The sequence below is a fragment of the Nelusetta ayraudi genome, unplaced genomic scaffold, assembly GCF_046127955.1.
Source record: "Nelusetta ayraudi isolate G7.1 ecotype Tasmania unplaced genomic scaffold, CSIRO-AGI_Nayr_v1 ptg000042l, whole genome shotgun sequence".
Lineage (NCBI taxonomy): Eukaryota > Metazoa > Chordata > Actinopteri > Tetraodontiformes > Monacanthidae > Nelusetta > Nelusetta ayraudi.
This window is the reverse complement of record NW_027466092.1, coordinates 17,399,738-17,427,734: the sequence shown is the minus strand read 5'-3', so window position 1 is coordinate 17,427,734 and position 27,997 is coordinate 17,399,738. Positions and strand designations below refer to the sequence as shown.

General features: G+C 44.1%; 2 protein-coding genes across 6 annotated transcripts in view; one reads left to right on the top strand and one right to left on the bottom strand.

Annotated features, from left to right (window-relative positions):
• baiap2b (BAR/IMD domain containing adaptor protein 2b) overlaps nt 1–17,004 on the top strand; it is a 50,878-nt gene extending 33,874 nt beyond the window's left edge. For 2 of the 3 annotated variants that reach the window (XM_076035075.1, XM_076035074.1), the window contains 11 exons: nt 401–462; nt 1,182–1,253; nt 2,050–2,187; nt 4,638–4,790; nt 7,729–7,968; nt 8,631–8,835; nt 10,822–11,023; nt 11,121–11,201; nt 11,405–11,567; nt 12,445–12,482; nt 16,123–17,004. In XM_076035075.1, coding sequence (XP_075891190.1) covers nt 401–462; nt 1,182–1,253; nt 2,050–2,187; nt 4,638–4,790; nt 7,729–7,968; nt 8,631–8,835; nt 10,822–11,023; nt 11,121–11,201; nt 11,405–11,567; nt 12,445–12,482; nt 16,123–16,255 — 1,487 coding nt within the window. In that variant the 3' untranslated portion in view covers nt 16,256–17,004. Of the gene's footprint in view, nt 1–400; nt 463–1,181; nt 1,254–2,049; nt 2,188–4,637; nt 4,791–7,728; nt 7,969–8,630; nt 8,836–10,821; nt 11,024–11,120; nt 11,202–11,404; nt 11,568–12,444; nt 12,483–13,411; nt 14,856–16,122 lie in introns of those variants that run through there. The other variant, XM_076035076.1, reaches the window with a different exon arrangement.
• Nucleotides 17,005–18,533: 1,529 nt separating this feature from the next.
• aatkb (apoptosis-associated tyrosine kinase b) overlaps nt 18,534–27,997 on the bottom strand; it is a 37,642-nt gene continuing 28,178 nt past the window's right edge. For all 3 annotated transcript variants that reach the window (XM_076035071.1, XM_076035072.1, XM_076035073.1), the window contains 8 exons: nt 27,217–27,350; nt 26,779–26,863; nt 26,553–26,674; nt 26,150–26,299; nt 22,514–25,997; nt 22,164–22,296; nt 21,660–21,866; nt 18,534–20,526 (listed from right to left, as the gene is read on the bottom strand). In XM_076035071.1, the coding sequence (XP_075891186.1) occupies nt 20,498–20,526; nt 21,660–21,866; nt 22,164–22,296; nt 22,514–25,997; nt 26,150–26,299; nt 26,553–26,674; nt 26,779–26,863; nt 27,217–27,350 (4,344 nt within the window). In that variant the 3' untranslated portion in view covers nt 18,534–20,497. The remainder of the gene's footprint in view (nt 20,527–21,659; nt 21,867–22,163; nt 22,297–22,513; nt 25,998–26,149; nt 26,300–26,552; nt 26,675–26,778; nt 26,864–27,216; nt 27,351–27,997) is intronic.

Below are 27,997 nucleotides of genomic sequence, written 5' to 3'. Positions count from 1 at the left end.
TCTTCATTAGCACTAGTGCAACAAAGAGAATACCTTTCTGTTTTAAGCATCTCAAACTAGAATTCTTGGAAGAACTCTGAGAAGACTTTTTTTTCATTCACTCTGTCTGCACTTCATTTTCCTGTCAGTCGTTGGTTTGATCATTGATCCACGTTTGGTCTCCTCCATCATCTGGTCCAGTGACTCCTCCACCTCGTCGTCCTCCTCCATCGCCACGCACACACAAGACACACTCACCTGTCCCCCATCTGTTCTGTGTGTGGCTGCATGGCCTCATATTTCATTTTTGCACGATGTTTGTAGTTTCCTCCAACACTGGAGATATTGCATTTGTCCCTCCCTTTTCTCTTTCCCTCTTTTTGTTTATGGCGTCTCTCTGTTCTGTCCTCTCTCTCTGCAGGGGAGGTCCTCTTTCAGATGGCCGAGGTGCACAGACAGATCCAGATCCAGCTGGAGGAGATGGTGAGTGTGCGTGCGGCTGTGCTGCTGTAGTTGCTACAATCTTTGAGAGAAGCGAGATTGCGGGCCAGACAGTTTGGAGTCTCTGTGGATGTTTTTTGATATCTAATGAAGCGTCACTACTCAATCCTTATTGTTAAGAGGGGTTTTCACACAAAAGTGCCTCCTATGTTTAAAGGTACAGTATGTTAAAGTCAGTGCAGCGTCCATTGAGGCCGAGACGTCAAAAAATAAAAAGGAGAAGGAAAAAGGGTTTTCAACAAATCAACAATCCATTCCAACCATCTATTTTCCTAAAGGTGTCAACATTGCATCTATGCCACAACATTTCTTTGTTAGTGTTGCTGCAATCAAAATCTTATTTTTGTACATTTATTTAATACATACTGTCATATTTTATCAGCAGTAGGGGGAGATGAGTCTCAATTCTTGCCCATTCATTTTTCAACTGAATGAAAAAAAAATCTAATATTAAAATCTCACTAATGACAAATGCCAATGACGTGCTTCTACTGTTTGTGTTCCTATTCATAGTGCATTTCAGTGTTTAATAATGAGCTTTTAATGTACTTTTTAACATCTATTTGTATTTTAGTGTATCTTTTTCCTACTTCCTCTACGTGCTGACTGCTATAAAGTGGTTGTAACGAGATGAAGGCTTTCTTCCTGTGTGTAGCCACTGGAGTGGAACTAACGGACTGTGGGTTTGTTGCATGTTGCAGCTGAAGTCCTTCCACAACGAGCTGCTGACCGAGCTGGAGAAGAAGGTGGAGCTGGACGCGCGCTACCTGAATGTGGGTGTCGCCTTTGTATTACACAACTAATCTGTGTCAGTGACTCGTTGGAGTTGGTTTGTTACTTGAAAGTGGCCGCGGATGGATTTTGGGGTTTAATCTTGTTTTGAAATGTGCTGTTCATTTTGGTTGAGAGAGCAAAAACCTTAACGGAAATAAATCAAAGCAATAACGCAGCCTGGACTCGGGAGAGCTGGCCGTCAGGTTCATAATGTAAAACTGTCGCCTGCGCTGTGAGTTCACCGTCAAACTCTTGTTCTCATAAAGTCGATGGCCAGACACGCGCACACACACACACAAAAAAAAAAAAAATGCACGCCCTCGTTTTAATTTCCCACCAGCCCCCGTCCAAACTGCTGCTGTTACAGCTGCATTACATAAATAACCTCCCACTCCGCTATGAATCATGAATCATTCTGTGAAAATGCCTCGTTCCTCCAAAAAATAACAATAATCAACTGACAAGTTTGTTTGCGGTGACGGCTAGTCGGGATTACAGCATCTGACAGTGTTGGAGGGTGTTGTAATGAATGTGGTCGACGATCGGCAGTAGAATCACTGCGTGACTTCTCTCAACTATCTCATATTTCAAACCAACACATTTGTTGTTTGATAGCTGCATATTTTAGGAGAGTGTGATGCTTTTTTATTTTTTTTTTATTTTTTTTATACAAAGAATAGCAGAAAACACAACAACATTTCAATTAACATGAGGTGAAATATGAGGAAAATGCTTCAAATCCTCCTTTGCCCTGTGAGACCTTTGCTCTGGCTGACTCTGAGCTGCCCCCTGCAGGCTGCCTTAAAGAAGTACCAAATGGAGCACAAGAGCAAAGGGGAGAGTTTGGAGAAGTGCCAGGCCGAGCTGAAGAAGTTGCGGCGGAAGAGCCAGGGCAGCAAGCACCCGTCCAAGTACGGAGACAAGGAGATGAGGGTGAGTTCCCTCACGCCACCCGTCCTGCTCCCGTGGTTCTCAGGCCCTGTGATCTTCTCGCCAGTCTGCAAAGAGAATATTGCACTTGACGCTTTGATGCAGATCTTCGTCGTTGCTCACTTTTTGCTCAGTGCGAACCAGAATCGGCAGCTCTCACTGTCCTTGAACTCACGCCGACTCGCAATCTGCTCCTTCTGTCCGTCGTCCTGGTGGAGTTTGGGGACGACGCCTGAGGTTCTCTGAAGGGAGGGGACATGCTGACCTGAGCAGCGACACCAGTCTGGACAGCTTGACACAGAGAGTCCTGGGAATTTCTTCAGTGAAAATGTCAGGGATTATACAAAGCAGCGTTTCTCAACTGGTGGGTCGTGACACAATTTTGGGTGTTTTGATTTAGTCGCGGCTTTGTGGGTTGTTTCCTTTCTTTCTTTCTTTCTTTTTTAAAAAAGGGGGATTTTTAAAATATACATGCAGTATATTTATAGAGAAAACATTGGCCATTCGTTATGCAAGACACACAGTTCAATTCAATCATTACAATAATGTATTTTCTAGACATAATAGAAAGAGGACCAGTGCTTTTATTTTTGTAGAATAAATTTGCAGGGCGACTTCATTATAAGGAAAAAAAATGCGAAATGGATTCTCTGCTGTATAACAAATAACCAAAATGCCCATTTCGGCAGTAAACACGACAGAGCTCCCACTCGCACTGTTACGTAATAATTGTGTAAGTGGGACAGGTGAGGGGTCGCTTGCTGTTCAGGTAAACACTGTGTGGAGGCGGAACGAGACGCCTGGGAGCCCGTGGGTGTTGCCGAGTCAAACGGTGGGCGTGGCCTCTTGCATAAGCTGCAGGAGGAGACGCTGCCGCTTTTGCGGTTGGTCTCACTCCTGTGCACGTGGCCTTAAAAGAGCTTCAGTGTTGTTGTCGTTGCTGTGAACTGATGAAGAAGAGCTTGTCTCAAACAGTTGCAATGCCACTGCTGCAGGGGGCAGCGGAGAGCAGGGAGGGCGGGAAAGTGGAGGTTGAAGGCTAATTGCTTAACACTTCCGGGAGGTGAGGCAGCAGTCGGCCGGAGCAGTGGGGGGGTGTAATCATTGTGTAATTGTTAGTGTTGCTTTGCCGGAGCGTGAGAGGTGTTGGCTGTGTCGATCGTTACAGAAATCAATAGGAGCACCGCCGAGATGCAACAGGAGGAACCACCAGCTGAACAGAAAACAGATTAGAAAATAAAATAACAGGGTCCTCTTGAAAACTCTCATGTCCCTCTAAAAACAGAAAATAATGACACGTTAGAGAGAAAATCGGCTGCAGTTAAAGCTGGATGCACTTGAATAAAGAGAGTTGTGCACGTCCAGATGACGTCTTCACACATTGTTCACTTACTGTTTACTCAGAGTAGCTTCAGAAGAAAAACTCTGATGTTGGAATTTGACACTGGGATTGCTGCTGGCTGGAAACTGCTGTCACTCATGAAGAGATGACCACTGAATAAAAACGTTGGCTGGGCTGTAAATATTCAAATGTCCTTGATGATTTATGTTGCAAATGAACTGGCAGCTCTCAATAAAAAAAAGAGAAAAACTGTTTGGAAAAAAAATGTGAATTAGCTCGAGGATGACGGAGACGCCTCCTGGCAGAGAAGATGCACACGTGAACTTAATCTTCCTAACTGGGTTTCTATGATGACGGGGGAATGTTAAAGCCCACATTTAGAATCCTGTTGTTTTGTTTTTGTTTCCCCCCCACCACTGATTCCGGCTGAATGGCGGTGGTGCTTGTGTGCGATGTTGCGTCGGCTGCAGATGACCGAGCCGCCCTCGTTAACGCCCCTCACTGCAGCCCAGCCGCCGTCTGGCGCCCGCCGCTGCTTATCTTACAGCGTGGGAAACTTCACATTCTTTCAGTGAGCCGAGGGTCCCTGAGGTGAAGGTTCTTGAGGAGGATGGGACTGAGATAAATGTGGAGAAGAGATCCACTCGGTCCACTCAGCCTCAGTGCCGCAGCTCTCAGTGACGGGGAGTTGTGTAAGTTTAATTTCTGGTAAAAAAAATAAATAAATATTTGATTGGTCAAAATGGCTGACTGGTCCATCTGGTGGTCTGCTTCATACTTTTCCAGCCTGATGTTTTTGATGTCACCTCCTTGATGTCGGACAGTGAAGAAGAAGAAAGCCTTTATCAATCCCACATCGGGGGATTGCACAATTGCAGCAATAATACAGTGCAAAAGAAGGAAAATTATACAAATTCAAATAAGACAATAAAGAAATAATGATAAAAAAAATATTTATAGAACAATGGCTTGGACAAACTGGGAAAAAGTGGCTTTGTTATTTTTTTTGGCAATCGCAGGTCTTGACCTTTCCAGCAGAGGGGTTACGGACATCAACCTCAAAGGAAGAACGTTGATTCAATTACTTTTCTTCTCGCTCCCCCTCTCGCAGTTTGTGGAAGCCATCAGCAACAAGCAGGGCGAGCTGGACAACTACATCGCTGAGGGCTACAAGAACGCGCTGTCGGAGGAGAGGCGGAGGTACTGCTTCCTGGTGGACCGCCAGTGTGCCGTCGCCAAAAACAGCAGCGCCTACCACGGCAAGGTGAGAGGGGGAAAACGCCATCGCTGCAACATCTCACTCACAGTTCCTTATTATTGAGATGTGCTTTTCCAATTGTTATTATAACATGCTCACCGGCGCTAGCACTTAGCCCCATCAAGTGGACTGGAAAGACACTTCAGTTTGTAATTGGTAAACAAAAAGAATCATCACCATCAATTGCAATATTGAGAAACCTGAGGCCTCAGTATCATGGTCCCATTTAGCAGCTGCTTATCCCCCAAAAAATAGCATCCACACAGAAAAATCACGTGTTTAGTTACATATATGGTGATTTAAATTTCTACCTCTGCGTTTTACCAGTTATTAATACCTCAAACCGAGATGTTGAAGAACCATGAGATAGGCCTGGTTACTTTTCCTTATATCTTCCTTAATATCTGCATCATTTGGCACTCATCCGCAGGCCCAGATAAAAACTAGAGGAATGATTAAGGACTATGGAGTGTCTCGTAAAGACTTAATAGCTGGAAAATGAAGTGGTTCTTGAGGAAGTGTGATAAAGGGAAGCAGGAGAATGAGAGCAGCCGCCGCCGCTGCTGAACACGGCCATTCACACGCGTCCACTTGGGTTTTGTTGCACTAGTTGTTGGATCAGTGAGGCTGAGGGAGCAGGCGGAGTGGGGAGAGGAGAGGATGGCCTAGTTGTCGGAGAACACTCGGTTCAGAGTTGTCCGTGTGTGGGTGAGGACGTGTGTGAATGACTGATTGATAGACAGCGGGAGGAGGTGCGGAAGGCACCCAAACTACTGATGTGACGAAGCGGCGGAGGGAGATGTAACGGCCTCGCATAAGAGTTGCTTAGGAAACACGAGTGAGCGAGTCCTGAATACATTAGTGGGAAAGTGGACCGGTGGAAGTTTTCTCCATCGTTCTTAGTTACTTATTCCTGGTTAACTTCTCAGGTGGTTTCATACAAAATGTTGTAGATTGCTTCACATGATGCTTTTTTTTTTTTTTTTTTAAAGGTTCTTCAAAGGCTTTAAAGGTAACTGAATGAACTGATTGAAGTTGTTTGCAGTGTAGCGTAGCGTCTTGATTCTATCACCACTGCATGGCTTTCTTCAGCTCATAAGAAGCTGGTTGGTCTGATCTGGACTTTACATATTGCAGAAAGAGACACCTTGTGAGGTGATGAAGACAAAACTAAAGTATTTCAACAAACATCCCGACTTCTCAGATGTTTCTATTTAGCAGGCTTTGGGCAGTGAGATATTTCCACCAAAGGGGGCGCTCTCTGTCAGCTTGACCCAACCTCAAATACAGCCGCCTTTTTTTTAAGTACGTAATCACAACTGACTGTTTCATTCTCAACCACTTCTTGATCTGCTGTTATGCGTCTGAGTTGCCAGTCCCCTGAACATGAAACTGTCTCCTCCGGGCAGCCGTAGGTGAGTGGGAAAGACAGCCACAGGCTGTTTCTGTCACACTGCTGAATGTTCTGATCCACCCACGATCTACCTCCGCCGTTTGAAAAGTCCGACTGAGTTGGTCGTGACTCATCGCTTCAACCAGAAGCAAGGAAAAAAAAAAAAAACCAACAGAGGCGCAACAAGGCAGCAACCAGTCTCCCATTCATCCCATTAGCGTAGCAGCTGGTGGAAGAAGAGTTCCACCCGAGGCGGAGGAACCCTTTGCCAGAAAAGATGTCTCAGCCAAAGCATTCCCCGGTCAATCCCCACTTGCCAGGGAGGATTTTGTTTCTGCCGGACTTTTGTGGTTGTGCGATGGTGAAGTCACACGCCCACAAACGCTCAGCGGGGGCCAACAACCTTGGAATGGGCGCGATGTTTATCCTCCGCACCGGCCAGCCGGCCGCAGCTCAAACTGCACTTCGAGCTGCACATTCTCTGTTTTCTAATATTCATAGATTCAGGACTCCCTCATTTAGCCCCCGACGATGAATGCAAATGAGATGCGTCTTTATGTAACCGTCCTACTCTGGACTGCAGGGAATGAGAGCTTCTTCTCCCGTGGCTCACATCTCCTGTGTTATGTTTGCTTGTCTTCCCGGTCTTGTTCCTTACATAATGTGGCGGAAGTAAACAGCGGAAGGCTGTGTTTATGTCCGGGGAGGCGTTTCACCCAGAATAAGCAGGAGAACTGCCACCATAGGGTTTTATAAGGGTTGCCTCCGTCAAACTGAAAAAAAAAAAAAGAATTATATGTGTGTGTGTGAAATATAAAATGCATGTAGATTCTTACAAATTGTAAAGGGTCATTGAACATCTAAAAGAAAAATCACATAAATACTGCATCAGTGCTCTGAATGTGAGCAGTAACTGTGTTCTCCTTATATCTCCAGAGCTGGAAATAATAATGAGTGTTCAGTCACAGTTGAAATGAGTGCGTCTTAGTCACAGGATGAGAAAACATGACGGCTGTTTGCTAAGATGTCCTTAAAAAAAACACACTACACAGGAGTTTGGTCTTGAAAGCCACATAGCAGCGTGCCTAAAGGAGAAAGCTGCACTATGCGACTGTGGTGAGAGCACTTTCATCAGAGCTCTTACTGAGTGGGCTGTCAGTCAAACCCTTCCATGCATACATTGTGAGAACTTGAGCCCAGTTTTTATTTAGGTATTCAAAAACAACAAAAAAAAACTTTTTTCACTATGAAATAACACTATTAGTAGTACATTATACTATTTTGTTTTATACCATTACTCTATTTCTTCTCAGATGCTACTTGATGTAAAAAACAAACAAACCTTCAAGATGGCCTGAAGCTTTATTTTGTTTTGTTGTGCTTTCCTTTGTTATCCAACTCGGTGGTTGACAAACTGAAGTTGCTTGTGAAAGTTTGCTGGCCGCTGGTTGGCAGGAGGTGGGCTGATCCTCTGGAGTCCTCCGTGATGGATTGTGTGCAACATTAGCCACGTTAGCCTTGATTTTGGTTCCAACTGCCCCTCTCTTCCAGGGGAAGGAGCTCCTGGCCCAGAAGATTCCCATGTGGCAGCAGGCCTGCGCCGAGCCCAACAAGCTGCCTGACCGCGCAGTCTTCCTCGCCCAGCAGATGAGCGGTGCAGCGGGCGTCATGGCCCCTGGGGTCCACCACCCAGGCATGGCCCTCTCCGAGCCCGTCCCCGGGGCCAAAGCTCTGCCGGTGCCGCCGGAGCTGGCAGCCCTGAGGGCCAGCGGGGCCACCATGGGGCAGCAGGTGAGAGCCTCTCAGAGGGAATCTGCTCTCTGCTGAAATTAATGAGGACCTGAACACTCACAGTGAAGCTTCAGTGTGTAAAATTTGGCCTGGTTTATGATTTTTATATTGGTAAAAGGTTAATATACTGCCCGTAAAAACAGTAACACCCATAGAACGGTTCTTAGTTATGTACAAGAATACACAGAGATCAAAGGTCTTGCTCCTAGTTAATTGCAATCTTGCACAGCCATATTTCTAAGGAAGCCTGTGTGGACAATCCAGCCCGCCTGACAGCGAGTATTTAGTATATTTCGTATTTATCAAATGAATTAATAAAGAAGAAAGCGAAGAAAGTACCAAAGTTTGCGTGCATATCCACCGTAGTTCACTGGCATGCTTGGGAGAGGGAGTGGGTGCGAAAGACCGCCGCAATCTAAAATACAACCACTTGATGTCGCTGTTTCTTCTTAAAAAATCCCAATATCACACACTTAACCTTTGAAGACATCACTTTTTCTTCTAACTAGTCACATCAGGCGACACTCTCTCTTTTCTCAATGCACTTTTTTAAACCACTTTCATTATTTTTCTTCTCCTTATCTTTACCTTTGACCCTCTTCTCATTTGTCTGCGTTTTGTACAGCTCTGGTGTTGATTTTTTTTTTTCCTCTGCTGCGCAGCGGCTGATGGGCGGAGCTGAGGGAGGGATGCCAGTGATGAACGGCACGGCCGGCGCTCACGCAGCCGAGGACTACCAGCAGTGGATGGAGAGCAAGGTGGCGCAGGGCAAGGCCTCGCCGCAGTTCCCGCGCCACGGCGGAGACGTCTACTCCAACACGCTGCCCGTACGCAAAGTGGCCCCCGCCAAGAGCAAGGCCACGCTGAGTAAGGACGCACTCAGTATGCTTCCACACGCACTTTAACTGGAGCGCTGCCCTCAGCCCATTACACAGGCGCTTGGAGGGGAATCCATTTATCGACTAAAGTATCCCACTCGGCAACAGGTGGCCCTGTAGCCCCTTTCCGCGTGTTTTTGGTTATGTCAGAAATGACAAGTGGACTAACAAGTCACAACCGGTAACTTGTCAAGTTGCAAGACTGTGAACAATTTTTTTAGACATTTCTTTTTTACTTCTATGCCAAAGTTCCAACCTGGAGAAATCCCGTTTTTGTAGAATTTCAATTTTTCTCATATATTTCAAAAGACCTCTTGAAGCTGGAATTATTTAGTTGCAAGTGTTGTGCCACTAGAAAGATGAATGTCTATTGAAATGGAGTTGTGTCGAAAAAAGATGTGAAGTTATTTCTGTATTATCCAGCTGCAGAAAAGGCCTAATTTATGCAAGCAGAAGAAACACTGCAACTACCAGCTTGCCCTTGCAGACATCGAAGTTCCAACTCGCTGCTTTCCTGAGGATTTGTATTCTGAATATAAACAAACCACAATCAACATGATTTAAGAGTTTCAGTGCAAGCATTAAATCTCAGTCAGTCTCAGAGCCAAACACTGTTTGCGCTGATGACACCAGTTCAGTCCAGCTCGGCCTGCTGATGCGTGCCAACAGGTTGGATTGGTCTCTTGGCTGCAGCAGCTGCAAACTCCTCCTCCTCCTCCTCTCTGTGCTTTAGGTCCTCCTTGCCATCTCCTGGCTTGCACAGATGCCATGTGTATCTTTTTCTATAGCTGCAGCCTTTTTACACATCTATGCTTATCAGCCTATGCTTATCAACAGAGTTCCTCAAGTTCTGAGTTCTGATCCAATTCCAGGCTTTTTCTCCTCCGGTGATGTAAATATCATCATTTTATGTTATCAGAGTGGATTTTCTCAATAAGAAGAAACTCATGTCACGGACAACAGAGGGGAAAAAACACTTAATAATTGGTGGTCGCTAGTAAATCAGTGAAGAATCCCTTGATTCAATCATGCTAATATAGTGATTGTGCTCTGAGCGTAACTTGTTGTGTAGCACAATGCAAAATGCAAAGCGTGGGTTATTACAGCAGTGAATCATTGTTGATTTTTTTTCTCCCTCCACAAAACATGAACTCACTATCCGTGGGATAAAATATTTGTATGCAGAATTTTAACAAGGGCCGGCTGCCAACTCTCAGGGCCGAGGCTTTGCCAGCTTGTTTTGAAAGTTATTGAGAGCCATCATTGCCCCAAAATATGCCAAAAGAAATCATCTGCTTGGATGAGACTGCAGCCTGTGAAGCTTTAATTAGCCAACGAGACAGACAAAAGAAGATGGGATATTCACAAGGAGAGTTTCTATATACAAACCATTAACTGTACATAAAGGTGGACGGCGTCATCGTGACATCACACATTGGTTTTGCGAATACCGATTCAGAAGTGTAGAGGTCACTTTCATGGTCAGCTCCATTTTGACCTTCTGGGTCAAAAATTCCATGTTCGGATGTGTGGGTGGTGCCGAAGGTGAGCAGTGATTGCTCACAAGCCAGTAAGTTGACTATAGTTGAGTTATAGTTGGCTACTAAACTTTAGCCGCACCCACAATATTATGGAAGTTTTAACTCAAAATGAGTCCACATCAGACAAAATGGACATTAGAAACTATTTGCTGAAATGTCTCTGAAATTACTTTGGCTTTAACCTGATAAATACAGTTAACCAGTTTGTAACGGTATGAATTTAGGGCTCCTTCAGTATTGAGTCAGTCACTAACCCTAACCCTAACCCTAACCCAACCAACTTTGGTGGTTCCTGCTGGCCAAACAGCATAACGCAGGTTTTTGGTGCTAGTGCGTTTTTGAAACTAGAAACTCTATCCAGCCTTTTACACTGTCAATGGTATAAATACACGTGTGGACATATCATTAACTGGACGGTGACCCATCCCTCTCAGCGGAGACCCGCACACTGCCCAGGTCCAGCTCCATGGCAGCAGGCCTGGAAAGGAACGGTCGGACTCGAGTCCAGGCCATCTTCTCCCATGCGGCCGGCGACAACAGCACCCTGCTCAGCTTCTCTGAGAACGACGTCATCACCCTGCTGGTGCCAGAGGCCCGGGACGGCTGGCACTACGGGGAGAACGAGAAGACCAGGATGTAAGAGCACCTCATGATTCCTGTCAGATTCAGTCTTTTATGTGGGGAGTTTTGTGAGGAAAAACTTTTACTTTGTTTTTTTCTGTCCATCCTGAAGGCGGGGCTGGTTCCCATTCTCCTACACCCGAGTGATCACAGATGGAGAAGCTGGCTCGATGAAGCAGCTCCGAGTACAAAAGTATGTTTACTTTTGGTTCTGTTTTGAGATTGATTTGGATTTGTTATGCGAGGGTTCACGGGTCTTGAGCCATGTGAGGACAGAATGTTCTCTTATACTTTGAATTTAGTAGATTTTTTTGGTCTTGGAAATTTTTATCCTGAAATTATGGCTGTGAGGTCAGAGATATACACTCAAAATGAGGTGTTATTTATTGTGCGCAGCCTCCATGGGAAAAGCAGCAGCACAGGAAACCTCCTGGAGAGAGAAGACATGCCCGTCTCCGCGCCCGATTACGGCATCCACTCCCGTATGGCCGCACACAGCACTGCCACGCTGCACAGACATCAGCGCCCCTACAGCATGGCCGGGCCAGGATTCCCACAGGTATCAAGTCCACAGCGTCAATATCTGACCAAGATCCGCCAAAGTGTGGCGAGTATGCGCTGCGTGTGTCTCTGTCAAGGGGGGGGAAGAGCCTCGTTTTGACGGGGATGTCTCTTGCTTAGCGTTGCTAGGATCACATCAGCCACATTAAGCTTATGTAAGCGTGCAAATCAGTTCCCCTCTGCTTCACACAGTCCTGCTCAAGGATGTGTAAAAAAAAAAAAAAAAATAGCTGAACTGAATAGCTGAGCTGAACTAAACTGCTCCTGACAGGTTGATATGGAAAGAAGGAGGAGGCGGCGGTGGAGATGATGATGATCATGATGATGATGATGATGATGATGATGGTGGTGGTGGTGGTGGTGGTGTTGGTGGGGGCTCAAATGGTTTCAAACGGCAGAGTTAGAACGGACTTATGCAACATGAAGGCTGTCTCTGTCGGCCAGGCCTCCCTCTCACGTCTCACCTGGACCAATACACTTGGTTGGCCTGCAGTCATGTAACAATTTTAACTTAACTCTGCCCACCTTGACACACTGGAGCAGAAACACTTGTGGCGACGCTGTAAGACAGCTGTCTGACGCACCAGTCACTCAGAAGGTGACATTAAAAGGTCTGGAGGTCCCTGTCAGCATTGTAATCTGTATTCAGTGTCACTGTGTTCAATAACTCCAGTTTCAATTTTGATAATTGGGTACACAGAATTTCCAGAGATAGACTGGGTAGTGTGAAGAGTGATGAACGTTACAATTTCTTTATTCTTTAACTCTCATGGATCTTTGTGTCCCCCTACTGGCTTTGCAGGTCATTGCAGCTGTTCATGTTTCTCTGTTGGCTCGAATTGAATTTCATAAGACTCATTATTGTGTCTTTGCAGCATGGGGCTGAAGAATATGAACCTCGTTTCCCTACAAGGTAAGAACATTTTTAATGTATTCTAGTTCATAAGCTCTTGTCCATCTTTATTCCACAAAGAGGTGGATCATCTGATTGCTCTGTGTGGATTGGATCGGTGCGTAAAAGATGGAGATATGAGAGACTTGGTTTATTTTTATGAAAGCAAACAACCAGCAACACTTGGCTCACTTTGGTTTGGTTTTCTTTTCTATTTTTTTCTTTTTCAAGTATTCACCAAGTTCACCCAAACCTACTCAGTCTGAATCATTATTTACCTATGTATTAAATGTATATCATGCAAGGTGTAACGGGGCAGATAAAGAGACCTTCAGTGACATAAACAAAATAATTGTCTCATTTGGTTGTCTCGTTGGTTGATTTCAACCTCGTTTTTTCATTTAACAAAAAATAGGAAAATATGGCAAGGTAACATTGTTGGACATAAAAGTAACTCCAGTGAGAGGAATATATGTTTAAAACATCAAACTAATTTAAGATAAAGACAACGCGATCACTTCATCATTTGGATTAAGTTGTCATTTCTTTTGGTCAAAGCGTCCAAGAACTTGCCTGTGCATGTTTTCTGTAGTGATACATTTGCACCAGAGAGGGCGCCAAACTACACCAAAATGCCCACAATCGCTGTAATATATCGTATGTATCGTCTATTTGTGTGTTTTGTTTGTTTGTTTGTTCACTCTTGCATTGACCCACCAGCTTCTCTCCACTCACTCTCCCACTCAACCACCCAAATCCCTCGGTGCCACACTCTCTCTCTCTCACACACACACACACACACACACACACACACACACACACACACACTCCTTACTGCTAGCATCAGTAATAGGAAGCTAACAGTTAGCCCGCCCGCGCTGTATTTGCTAGTTCCTGCTTGCATGTGTCCTGGTTGTGTTTGGACACCTTTCCCCTCTCTGTGTCCACAGTTCCACAGAGGGCAAATTGATTTCGACTGTGTGAGGACACGCACACAGACACAATCGGCAACCCGGTGCCGTAACACTGGCACCGCCTCCTTTCTTTCCTGACCCTCTCCCCCCTCCTCATCCCACCTTCCTCCTGTTCCACGGCAATAAACTCCGCCCCCAAGCACACCGAAGTGAAGACAGTGCTGGGGCTCTGCATCTTCCTCCTTACCCTCCACTAACCCCCACCCCGCTGTGCAGTTTAATGGGGGCCAATGGCGACACCTTGAGGCCACACCAGAACAAAACACAACTTTGTGCAACCTGAGTATTCAAAATCAACATGATGGGCTTTTTTTCTGAGGAAAATGTATCTTTTGCTTGTCTTTCATGCATGTACATTTATTTTCTATATAATCTATATATGAGCGGAGATTATATCTCCCCGCTGAATGAACCTATTTTAACCACAAATGTCCCAGTGACGATGTAAAGGGTTTGGAATTAACGTTGATCCCAAAGAGGATTTTAATAATGTTTTAAAAAAGAATGATCTTACTCTATACTTTTACTGGGTCTTTCAGTATTTAACTGCAGATCGTGTATTCCTCTGTGATGAGGGGCCGTGCGTCACGAGTCGTGAGCTGCTGTAAATGTATGGACAGATGGAGCCAAGACCATGTTTACTGTACATAAATGTGCCATATTGAAGTGTTTTTTGTCATACAGTATCTATGAACTGGCTACTTTATGAAGGAAATATTCGTGTAAACTTACTGTAATGTCTGACTTGTAATATCAGACCAAGGCTGAATGGGGCCCCCATCCCTGAAATATGTTCAAGGCCAATTTGCAGGCCTTGGCAATATTCATAGATTTCTAATTTATATTTTTGTTTTGCATTTGTGTTTCATTTAAAAGTTTTTTCAAATCCTTGAAAAGACGGGTTATATACTATTATAACTTGAATGAAGTTTGGATTTTATCACCCCAATTTAAGGTAATTATGACAACATTCAAAGGATTCTAAGTTATTGATTGTTCATTGAAAGGTTGCTGGAGATTTGAGCTCTGAGTTCATGCATGAAAGAAAAGACAACAGATACAACTGTTCATAGGCCAAGGACTTCTGTAACCATATATTTATTTTTAGACATTATCTGACCTTAAATAAGTCATCTTATGAGGATTATATTTTCTTGAGAAACGTAAGACTTATTTTTGCAGATGGACCATATTATTGATGTTGATAAAACGCGATGGGTTGTGGCCACCTCAGCATTACCAACTCTCTCTGTAGCGTCTGTTCAGAGACCTCATTTAGCCTTCGTCTGCTGCTGCTTCTCAAACAATAGACTTGGTTCTTTGGAAGAAAAAAAAACACCATGTGTGGAAAATAAAACTTGTTTATGTGTGTGTCTGATGTCTGTGCTGAATAAAGATGCTGCTCAGCTCTTCCAATCAGTAGCTGTCTTACTAACTGCTGTTTGTTTGTTCTCCACTGAGTCACTCTCTGGCAATGGTACTGTTTAGTCAGTTGGTTATCAATTCTTTTGTTTTATAGATGAATCATCATCATAGTAAAAAACAACCAAAACCCGCAATATATTGGTGATGTGAATGTGGATGGACCTTTTTGCCTTGAAATGTTCACCTTCTGCTTCTGCCTGCAATATCTTTGTGTATTTTTTGGAACCCGCCCCCCCCCCCACCCCCCACCCCCTTCAGCTTTGCCAACCCCGCAATTTTCTTTGCATCTCTGTTTGGTGTATTTAGAGACAAAAGTCGAGAGCAAACGACAGGAAGCTGCCAGTGTTTCTTCTTTCTCCACTAAAATAAGTCCAAGGTATGACTACCTAAGCTGCAAAGATGCCACGCCAATCATCTGTCAGCCAAGAACCCCCGCATCGACCACTGTACTTTTATTTTGAAAGGAAATATAAGGAAAGGAAAAACATCAATATCTTTTGGACATGCATGCTTTGAAGTATAACACCAATATAGTACGGTGAGTTTTTACTCTAAAAAAAGTGTTTAATAATCTAAATAAATCTGCAATTTAGATTAATGTTTGTTTAATTCTTTAGGTAATTTTTTATTATAGAATGATTTTCTTCAAAGATAAAGCATCTTTGCATCCAGTTTTTATTTAACACCTGTCATTGAACAAGGTGCAATAGAATAAAAGTTGTGTGTGTGTGTGTGTGTGTGTGTGTGTGTATTTAGTAGCCTTGCTGCTTCCTTCCCTCCCTGACCAGCCACTGCCTCACACACAAAATGACCTGCTGCTCTTGCTGCTAACACAAGGTACCTCTTAGAACCCGTGTGGGTTCTGCATGTCCATATGCTCTGCATGCTATTCTGAAATCTTTCTTTTGGTTTTTTTTGTGTCTCTTCATTTCAGTCATCAGGACAACTTCCTGCATTTTCTGTTAAAAAAAAAAAAAAAGACATCTCCACATGGTGGTTGTCTGCTGTTGACTTGCGAATGGTTGTGGGCTTGCTCACACACTGGGAAGGTGCTGTTGATGCCACCTTGGGAATGTTCATCTTCATGTGACATTACTTCCTCCCCAGTGTCTCCTGTCAATGTTTGCTCTGTTCAGCTTTTTGTGCGGTTCTCTGGTTTCCATCTGAAAATCTGGTTGCTCGTTTCACCATTCTGTGTGTGTTTGTGATAAAAAAGAAAAAAAAGAAAGAAAAGACTGACACTTCCCCCTCTATTCCTTCAGAGATGTCCCACCTAACGCACCTTTGGAGGCTCCACCCAGCCCGCCTGCATCTGAAGACGAGGGTGAGGTTGAAGTCGAAGGTCACTATGACTCCCTTGAGAAGAGCACGACTCCTGTTCCAGCTGAGCTGTAAATGATCGCTGGTCCTCTTTGCCACCTTCTTCCTCTCCCCCACATTATTAATTGTTGTTGACAATCATCGGCTGAAGCTCCAACGTGTCTGTCAATCAACCGAGGCAGACACACGTTTGTAATTTATTGGATTACTGTGAAAGTATGTTTTCACGTTTTGTAGATGCTCATAAGTGACAGCACGGGTCAAAGTTTCAGCTTCTTCACTTGTGTGGAAGTGCACTTGCATGTCTGAACACTTTAGACCCAGCAGCACAGACGTGTCGTGGGTCTCCACAAATCAGCAGATGACTTGCTACTGTTCTGTAAAATCACTTGTATAGCGTTCTTAGAGAAGAAAAATCACAAGCCTGCCTCTGGAAAGGATTACAATGCGGGTCAGCAGGAGTTTCCTAACAATCACACAGAAAAGAGACAAGCAGGAAAAATACATAACATAGTAACCATAAAATTAGCAACCAAATGCACACGGTCTATTCTGTATCTGATTTTTAATGTGTGATCTGGAGAATTTGAGATAAGTCTATGTGCAACACCTTTGAGCCACTGAGAAAAAGATGATCATTTTTCATGGACAGCAGGACCAAACCATCTCCAAGTAGTGGGTTTCACACTTAATTGTGTCCAGGTATTTTCAATTGATTTCGATTGTATTTTAATGCCGCACTGATGAAACAAGAGGACTTGAAAATCAAAACCTGTAACTTCGGCATTTCTCCGTTTTAATTCTGACAATAAAGAATCCAATATAATCCATATGATGAGAAGTTATGTGTCTTGTAAATGCTGTGTGGTATGCGTGTGGGAATATGTTTGCATGTGATACATTTGCTGGTCATAATCTAGCAGCACTTTTCTCAAAATCTCCCTAGAACCGCTACAAAACAAAAGAATTACCCAAGCAGTCACTTTTTTTGAAAATACAGAAGTCCAAAACCGTAAGACAGACAAGACCTCGATCATTAAAAGTGGAAGTATAGGTTGCACGATCCTTACAGTTTTAATTTTATTGCCCTTTAAAGTTGTAGTACATTGAGAGACACCCAGTACAGAGGCACTAGTTGGGCCTAGGATGGGGTTACAGTTATGAAACCAACACTTGTGTTTGTCCCATTATTGCCTACAATTCACTAATCTACTTTTTCTTTTTTTTTTACATCACTTACACAGGAAGTGTGCTATTTGCATGATATGCTTTGAGAAAAACATCAGCGTCCTCTCCCAGTGCACATTTGACACACAAAACATGCCCAATTGTCATGAAATCTGACACACATGGATTCAAGTCTTAACTTTCTAATTCTGAAAAATGAGCCTAATAGGCCCAACAGCTCCACCTACAGAAATAAAAACACTTGGCCTGCACAAATCTATACCATACAATATTTAAAGCCCTCCCCACACCAAAGCCCTTCACTCAATCTTAGTCAAACTTCAATATACGGCAGAAAACACTTTGATGAACAAAACTCTAATTTGGGTAATTTCACGGAAACACACAGATTTCATGTTGCAGCTCTTCAAAGACCGGACAGCAAATCCAAAGTACTTAATTGTTGTCCTTTTATTCACTCGCCGCAGCTACACTGTTATTATGAGTTGGACAAATATTACATTCCTCACGACCTCAGCTAAAAAAAGATATCTATTTTTCATTTTAACTAGAATTGGACCCTTTTCTGAGAAAAAAAACCCACACAAAATACTGTAAACTGCCCGAAACTCACCAAAAGGACTGTCCTCTGATCGTCTAGCTGCTATCATGGAGTGGTAGAGTGCAAAATCTCAACATTTCCTATAGTATATTGTTGTGTTTTTTGTTTTGTTTTTTTAGGGACAATAAAAAATAAAACATTACTTGAAACTAACCAGAAATGACAGTCTTCTCAAGGGGTCAGCAGGCTTCTGCAGGGGTCGGCAGACCACAGCAGGCTCAGTCAATTGAATGCTGCTTGCAGCTTTAATATTATTATTATTTGTTAGTTTGTAAATGGGAAATTGAATATCTGTGTTTAATGTGCAAAGATTAATAAAAACATTTCTCTCTTAATTTTTTTTCTCTTTATTAATAAAAGTCAGACATTCAGGTGCATATTAAAGATGGGGCTCCAGTAAAACTCTGAAGGTAAATCCCTTGAATAATATTAGCGAAATTGCTGAGCAGAAATTGGATGGTTAGTAAGTGGAAATAATCAGAATAGTAATTAATATAATTATATAATTACACATCATATTCTTTCCAAATTGTAAATTATAAATAAAATACTTTACAGGCAGCGTCAGTGTGTAAAACAGACTTTATTTAGACTGAATGTACAGGAAGAAACCATGTGACCAAACCAAAACGTTCCCTTCTGTTAGTTTCACCTCCAGACTAATGGTTGCTGTTCTTCTTCCAAGGCTCCAAGAATACCAAGCTTTTCGCTGGCAACAACATCATCAACACCACATCTCTTTGGTAAAACAAAGAAATGCAGGATAAACATTTTGACTAACCTCCCCTCATTCACTAGAACAACACACCATCACTTGACATTGAGATACAAAAATATTGCGGACAGCTGTCAAGATGATACTAAAATAATCTGCTAAACTGTGACAGAATATTGACGTCAGACGTAGACTCGGCGCACTCACCGTGCTGACTCTTTGTGTTATAAAGTGTCGTCTTGCTTCAATTAACAGCTGTTAACAAACCTGATTTTTGTGTCGCTTCCTGATCGTGATGTCAGCATTCACGTTAAAGAAAATAAATATCACTTACTACTGCCACCTTGAAGTCCTCAGGCCAAGGCAAATGAAATGTCAAATATGCCTTTAAGTGTTGTGCTGACCAATCCTCTGAAAAACTCAACATACAGTATGTCACTAATTATCAGATCAGAACAAACTGGAAATTATATATAATATATTATAATAATAAAATCAACTCGTTGAGCTTTAAAAACCATCTGGTCAGAAAATTGCCTTTATCCAGTGGCAGTAATGTGTTTGATTTATAATTAGAGAAGAACTGTGGAAAATTATTTCATTTCTTTGTTGTAAAAGGCCTTGTACCAATTTTTGCAGTAAAAATATCAGTATTACAGTTGAGATACAAAGCATCTAAATGCAGTCGTGAATCCATTTCTTGGTTATTTTATGTTTTGGGTGTACAGTAAATTACTTCTTCACATAATTTCAAGTCTCTGCCTTTATATTCTGAATTTCATTTTGCAGATTTAAATTAATTTAATCTCCAACATCAAATGACACAATATGAGGATAATATATTTCATGGAACAATTTGTCAGAGGGAAAAAAAAACAAAGAAACAAAAGTATTGAGTCCAGTGTTGAGAGGAGTTCCCTTTGAAATGTGAAAAGTAGAAAATCAATCAATCAATCAAAGTAAAAAAAAAACAAAAAAAAAGAAGCTAATTTTTGGACAAAGCCAAAATGTTGGATGTCTGAAATGTTCACAATAAGTTAAAATGCTGAAATAAAGTCAAAATGTTGTCAAGTGTTAAAACTGTGGAGAAAAACATGAAATTGAACATATTGAAGTCAAAACGACTGGAACATTATGAAATGTTGAGGAGAGGACAACGTGTAGAAACAGAAATGAAAAAATCTTTTCTTTTCTTCCGTCTTTCATGGGTTGCGAGTGTCCTTTCTGTCTGAGCGACCCAAAAAAAATCCCTAGCGGTAACACTAGCGGTAAGATTATCACTGATATTCATGAAGACAAAGAAAGCAGCTTCTAAAGTTAAAAGACTGCACAGTCTGGTTTCAAGGAGTGGATCCTCTGTTTGAAAAGCCAAAAAGTGGACATTATACAGCAGTTGAAGTCATTTTGAAACTTCTGACAAGATGAAAGCTGTCAATCCATGTGGTTCTCACTCAGGGGAAACAGGTCCGTTCTCAGTGCAGACAAGGAATCGGTAGAAATTCAAAGTCTGTCAATCCGGTTTTGTCTCTATGATCCCAAAAATATGCACAGGCTTCCTCTGCTGTCCGCTTCTTTACAACATTCCCACAGAATATATTAATACTCTCTATATTCACATATATATTAAGCCTAATCTTTTCAGAATTCCTAACAGCTTTTGGTCGAGGATGACCTTTCAAAGTGTCCACAGGCGATCAGAGGCACTCTCTTGTGTGTTTGTTATTTTATTTTTGAAAACCTGACTTTGAAAAAATAAATCATGCTAGCAGGCCAAGTCTCCGTCTGGCAGAGGCAGTATTAGTATCCACAGCGTTTACTCCTTGTCCCCGTCCTCGCTGCTCCCTGCAAAAGACACAACCAGAGCGAGGCAGGTCAGCATCGGTAGCAGCCACTCAACATTGACAATGATAGTACAACCACTGCAGTTTGCAAATTGTAAACCTCTCAATAAAGTTCCCATATTACTTTTTTTTTTTTTTTCTAGAGGACGATTCGACTTCTTTGGGCCCAAAAGCTTTATCAGTGGGGTTAGTAGGGTGTCCAAATCAGAATCAGAATCAGCTTTATTCACCAAGTTTGAGCATGCCAAACAAGGAATTTGACTCTGTTTTTTCTCTATCCTTTTTCTCTATCCGTAGGTTAAAAAAACAAAAACAAACTACAGAATATGTAAAAGTGAGGGTAAACAAGTAAACAATGTGCAACCGGAAGTATAAATAAACTATAAACTATGAACAGTGTGCAACTCGGTGGAGGAGTAAAATAAGTATCTTTATACAAGTCTACATAGTATATATAAATAATATGTATATGTATATATATATATATATATATATATATATATATATATATATATATACATATATATATATATATATGCAAGTATTTGTTAAATGTGCACATTACCTAAATATAAAATATATACAAGCCTGTCTAAATATTCCTAAATATAAAAACAATATATATACAAGTCTACATAAGTATACCCTGTGACAGTAAGACAAAAAGAAACAAAGCAAAGAAAAGGAAAAGTCGAGGTGGAAATGTTCAGTGTAGTGCAATATGAGGAAGATGGTTATTAGTTCATCCGAGCAACAGCCTGGGGGAAGAAGCTGAGCCGGTGTCTGCTGGTTTCGGTGTACAGTGCTCTGTAACGCCGACCAGAGCACTGTAAATTATATCTCATGTTGACATTTCTTTCCGGGGGTAAATGTGAGCAAGGTATTTTTAGTTGAAATATTAAGTACATGGTATCAATGCATTTCAAAAGCAAAATATGCTGATACAAACTGACAAAAAACATGTGTCATTCTGGTAGAAAAACCTTCTCCTGATTAGGGCTTTATTGTTTTCGGTTTTTCTTACAAAGTCTAAACACAATGAAGAAAGTCTCAGAATACCGAGATCTGAACGTGATCTCAAGTCTGTGCGCGATCAGGGATCACTTTTGGTTTTTCGAGGTTTGAACGACTCACCTCCTACCGAGTCCACGTCCGAGTCGGAGATGTGAGTGATGGAGAAACGGGACACTGTGGATGGGGAGACACTGAAGCGGGAGTACTGTACAGCGGGTTTAGGGGGTGGAGCCCTGGGGGCGGAGCGCGGCGGGGGGGAGTCGGCTTCAGCTGAGGATGTTGGTAGGGGGAGCAGTGGGAAGTCATCCTCCCACTCATAACCCAGACCTGGGAGAGAGTGTAGAGCAAGGATACTTGTGAATTAAAAGCACCAACTTCATGCCTTAAATTGTTAAAATGACTAAACAAATTCTTTTCACTTTCATGTAGTGAATAACTTACTGGTAGTTTTTGCATGAATGATAATTATTATAGATCATTGAGAAAATAGACATGTCATCTTAAAAGGATTGCGGTTCTACCCAAATTATTAATCTTCAAATTGGCCATGATTCTAATTTCCAGTTGTGTGGCAGTCACCCCCCCCCCCCCCCCCCCCCGAGATGGGAAATGTCTTTCACTTACTTTCCTCTGAGATGTTTCCATCCGACAACTCGTCTGAGGCGTTCGCCCTGTCACCCTGTGATTTTCCCTTTGAACTCTGGCCGTCTTCTGCTGAAGCAAAGCCATGCTCAACTAGCTCCTTGGTGGGGCTCTCCTAATATCAGAGAAGAACAAATAGGACCAGGGTACCGAGTGTCATGTTAGCTCAAACAGCAACTACAGGAACAAGAGGAGAGGAAAAGGACCAGCAAAGAACTAATTTCTTTCTTTCATAAAATTTCTTCTTTGTAAGAAAAAAACCTGAAGCATTGCTTTTATGACGCTAACACGGCACAAGCATATGAATAAATGTATTCCTATGTGCCACTCACCTGATCAAAAAGATAGATGGTGACATCGTCAAAAAATGACACCGTCTTCTTCTTGCGGTCCAGCTCCTCCTCCAGGCTGGCCGTGGTGAGCAGCACAGGCCTCTTGAGGAGGCTCCGCAGCTTGTGGGCCTCGCTGTCGTCGCTCACCACGATGGGCACGGGGTGGCACTCGTCGTCGCTCTCCTCGCCCCCGCTCTGCTCCTGCGTGCCGTAGCGGCGCAGGTCCTCATCCGACTCGTCGCTGTCGTCCGTGTCAGCGTTCTCCTCGTCTGCGTCGTCCCCGTCGGCGTCGGCCCCGCCCCCACCGTCGGTGGTGAGCGGAGGAGAGGGCACGGGCGGAGGTGGAGGAGGGGAGGAGGAGGAGAAACGCCTGGCACTAGCAGTGAGCTGCAGGGCCACCTCGTCTTTGGGTAGAACGTGTTGGAGCTCAGCTACCTCTTTGTCAGTCACGATGGCCAAAACCCCCTCTGGACCCTGGCCAGAGGTCTTCAGGTTCTCTTCACTCTCGTCCTCCTCCCTCACTCTGACCTGAGAGAGGCAGTCTCCTTTCAGGGCCCCAAGGGCTTCCTCCATTGCCCCAACGACTTCTGCTGCCCAGTCTCCCAGGGACGAGCCCTCTTCCTGGGAAGGCCACTCGTCCAGTCCACCCTCTACTAATGAAGCAGTGTCGAAGGGCTCCAGAGGTAAACCCAGCTCCTCTTCGCTGCTGCCGCATTCTTCAGTCAAATATAACTCCACTTGAGAAGAAGAGTCAGTTTCTTCTGAAGACATCTGCCCCACTTCAAGCTTAATGTCCTTGTTGGGAGCAGTGCCCTCTACCTCTTTATCTATCTCATTCTTCCTTTTCTCACCTTTCTTTCCCTCGTCGCCATTCCCTGCGTCCATCATGTCGTCCCCCTCGTCCCTGGACTGCCTTTCATTCTCAAAGTCTGAGAAGTAAGCAGAGTCTCTGTATGGAGTCTTCTCGCTCAGCGGTTGAAGCTCATGGTCGCTTGTTTCTAAAGCTGCTGGATCCAAATCAGCCAGCGGCTGTTCATCTTTCGAAGACATGACTTCAGCCTCGACTTCCAGATCTTCAAGCGCCTCATCGTTCTTCTCACTCGTCCCCATGGATGAATTGGAATTTGCGGCAGGCTGCTCTTTGGCTTCATGATGGTCTTTGGGTACAAACTCCGGGCTCTCGTTGTTTTCTGTGTCATAGCCGCTGTCCATGGCCTTTGGCGAGCAGGAAGGGCGGGAGGACAGGGGGCTGAAGCCTTCGCATGAGCCCGCTACTGATGGCAGATCCATGGAATCCATGGAGTCAGGCGTCCCCACCTGCTTCTGCAGGGACTTGAAGGCTGGGGACGAGTTCATCTCACTGGATTCGTCCACAAAGATGCCGGAGGTCACATCAGTGATGTCGTCTGTGATGTCATCGTCCTCGTTGTCATCGCTGCAATCGAGGATGTCGGCGAGGCTGGAGCTCCCTTGGTCGACGCAGCTATCGGCGGTGTGACTCAACTCTGACGGTGGATCTCCAAAGGCTGTGCTGTCAGCAGGAGGCGGGAGCAGGTTCGCCTCCTCCGTTTTAGCCTCCGTGGGTTGCTGAATGACTGGATTTTCTTTGGACACGTGTTCCTGCTTCTCTTTGTATAGAGTATGATCAAAGGTTAACTCAACATACTGTTCTCTACTGTCCTCTGTCTTAATGGAGGTAGGCTTTGCTACAATTGGACCCCCGGGGGCTGGCGATAGATTGATCATTTCGTCATTGCTGGGAATGTCAATGGCCTTATCAGTGATGTAGCTGCCATGGCTGTAGCTCGGGCTGTAGCTGTTGTTTCTGACAAGCATCCCCGTGAGCGGGTCGACAAAGTGCGAGTGGCAGCACTCTATTGACACCGGCACCTGAGGCTCACTCTCATGGCACAGGTAGACGTAGGCGTTGCAGTTGTCCGTTGGCACCGCCGGGTGATGCTTGGCCATACTGATGCAAGCAGTGTTGTCTTTGGCCTGATGGGGCTCCAGATAGTCAATAGGCTTGGGCAGAGAGTGGAAGGCCAGGTTGTGCTGCTCTGGCCACGAGTCTTCGATGTCTGTGCTTGGCATGGTATAGTGGAAATCTACATAGGCATCTTGTCTGTAGCTGTGGCTCGCCCGTCTACGGTGGCCCATGCCACTATGGCTGTGTTTGGATGGCCAGGTGTTGCAGTTGTACCTCTCCACAAAAATGTCCTCCTCCTCTTCCTCCTCCTCTGAATCACTGTCCTGGTGCCCCCCAATGAAGAGGGCTCCATCTGTCTTCATGTTAATGCTGACCGAGTGGCTGTGGTGCCTGGTGTGGCTGGGCATGGTCTTTCTCAGGGAACCCATCATGTCGTAGTAGCCGCCCGTCACTTTCTTCCCAATGATGGAGGCCTGGCTTGTGTCGAGGTATGCGTCTCTGTACGGCTGTTGCGATGGGCTGCCAACAGAGGGCGACACGCCAAAAGGATTCTCCAGCTCACCCAACGCCTGGCGCAGGCTCCGCGATCCCCAGCTCTCCTGTTGATGCCGCCTGGAGAGACCATCTCCAATGAGGTACGGCTCCATTCCCAAAGCGGGGGAGTGCTCATAGTAGTAACCGCCATCTCGGTCTTTATATGACACATAGTGACTGGACTCCCAGGGGCGTATAGGGCTGCTGTCTGACACTTGCCCCAGAAGAGGCTCCATTGTGAGGGAGATGGCAGGGCTCGAGTCGTTGGAGTCGTAAACGTCTGCTTTATGGATGTCTGCTGACCAGTAGGGGCCCACGTTGTTGGCCTGTGAGGGGCAAGCCATGCACTCGCCTGAGTCAGCACTGCCGGTCAAAAAGCTCCCACTGCTGCCCTGGTAGTCTGGGCTGTAGCAGCACATGCTGTACTCTGGATCCATGCTGCACTCCACTGGCTCCTCAATGCGAATGTAGTATTCGCTGGTTACGGAGGGGCTGTGGGCACTGAGGACAGGAAGTATCCCCGGAGCATGGAGACGCTTTGCTTGGTAGTAAGACGGAGAAACTGTATGGCTATGATTTTCCATGGGGCAGCCTCCTACAATGCCCCCTGGTGGGTAAAATGCCTCCTGGCAGTGGTGGTTGACCGAACCCAGGCTGCTGGATGGGTCTGGTGCTCCATATGACTGATCTGCTCTAGCCTGTTCCCATTTGTATTCAAAGTTCAGGCCATGGCTCGTCTCTGTGACTGTCAGTATATCGTCCCCGGACTCCGAGTGGTAGCCGTCACCGGCGGTGAACTGTTCCAGTAGGGGGAAGGAGGACAAGGTCAACGAGGGGTGCTCTCGTAATATTGCTGTGTGGCTGCTGAATCCATTACTGGGACATAATGAGTTCCACCGCCTCTCAAAGTCCTCTTCAGCCTCGTTGGCCCCCTTGGCACACAGGTAGCTGAGCAGCAGATGGACTTCCTCTGCAGTGGGTCTTTGGTCCGGCTGGAGCCAGCAGAACTGCATCACCTCATACCTAAGGTGCACCAAACAAAAAACAGACAGTCAGGTACCTGAGATACAACAACAGGGATACAAAGATTTGGTTTTGCAAGAGAAAAATACATAAGTCCATGTTCTTGTTGAATCTTGTATCCACATATTTGCATGTGTAAATGAATCCCTCACCAGCGTTCAGCCAGTGGTATTTTGAGCAGCGGTTTGGGAAGTCGCAGCTGCTGCTTCCTCACGGCGTAGGCCAGCACTTGTCTATCAGAGTAGTGTCTGTAGGGCTGGTTGCCCAGTTCAAACAGCTCCCAAATTGTCACGCCCAGAGACCTACAAGACACACCCACATAAGTTATTTAGCAACAAGCATTTGCCTGATGGCCATAGTTCACTGACAAAATTCCAATGCAAAGTTAGTTCTGCTTCCATTGTGGCCAGATTTGAAACTTTTTTTTCAACTAACATCTTGATGCAGTTCAAGTAAAAAGTTTCCATAGCAGAAAAAAACAATCAATCTTTAGATTTTAACTTTAAAACTGTTGTCTTTTCCTATCTATGGTTGTGTTTGTGTTTGTGTACCTACCACATGTTGCTCTGCTGAGACTGGTCAGCCACCAGCAAATTTCCATGCACCTCATCTACCAACTCTGGAGCAATCCAACGTAGGGGCACGTACATCTGGTCTGACGTCACATAGTAATCGTCCTGCACCATGGACAAGAGAGGACACAAGAAAACTGGCTGTCAACATCTAAAATGTACAGTAAGGTTTAATCAAATTGGCTGATATTTCTGAACTAATCACAGACCTTGTACTTGGTGTGGGACAGGCCGTAGTCTCCGATCTTCACTGAGACGTTACCCGATAGCAAACAGTTCCTCAAAGCCAGGTCACTGGTGAGGGAAGGTGGCAAAAATATTTACATAGGTCTTCAATACTAGGAAACACAATAAGTGAAAGGCAGTGAGGATTCTTTAGATTCTTCAAATAGTTCTGCATGCACCAACGCATACTTGATATAATTTAATAAGATGTCTTTAACCTTTCCATCTCTGCTGAGACACACATATTGACCAACATGACGTCTGCTCTGAAGATGAGGGCGCACCGCCTGCAACAAAATCACTGATGCTGGAGTCGGTGAGAAACACTCAGGCAGCACCAGGATGTTGTTCCAGGAGGCCGACAGGCTGACGTCAGTAAAAGCACTGAGCTGGAACTGCTGACTAAACATCATTCCACTCACCTGTGTGTAAAGTTGTATTTGTGCAGGTGCAGGAGTCCTGAAGCAATGTCACATGCCATTTGCTGAAGAATGAGAGGCTCAGGGGTCATGTTCTCTGCAGCCCTGCAGCTCTGGAGGTAGCCCTTCAGGTCTCCCTGGACACGACACAGGAAAGTACAAGACACGTATGTTACAGCCCATGACCACTGGAGGGCAGTCCTTTCATTTAATTCAACAAGACCTCAAACCTCAAATGAAAAATTGTATTATTATTATTAAAATATTAGAATTTGAATTCCTGCAAGGGGTAAGAATGCATTGTGTAGTTTTGAAGAATAAATTCAACCACTTGAAAGAGCTGGATCTTTAAAAACCTTTTGAGGCATTTACTTAAAACTTTATAGGGCAGTCAAGGCACTTTAATATCTAAATGTAACCTCTATTGTGTCAATAGGAGATTTAATCATTTTTCCATGAGTGACTATTGAAAATTGGTCAGTTTTAGGCTAATTCAAGGTCAAATAAGTTTCCATACACAGTAACTTGTCCATTTCAGTTTTTTTGTGTTTATGTAAAAAAAAATAAAATAAAAGACAATAATCTGAAAATTATTAGCGCAATCATTTCCCTTCAGACATGAAGAAATTAGTAACGAGGACCTTGTTAACAGTCAAACACATCAAACAGTGTACAAACACCTTTGGCAAGACACTGCATTGAACCATGAGACAAAGTGACTTAAATCTCTTTGTGTAACCAGCAGCAAGAACACAGACCATGTTATATTTGTTATTATAACATT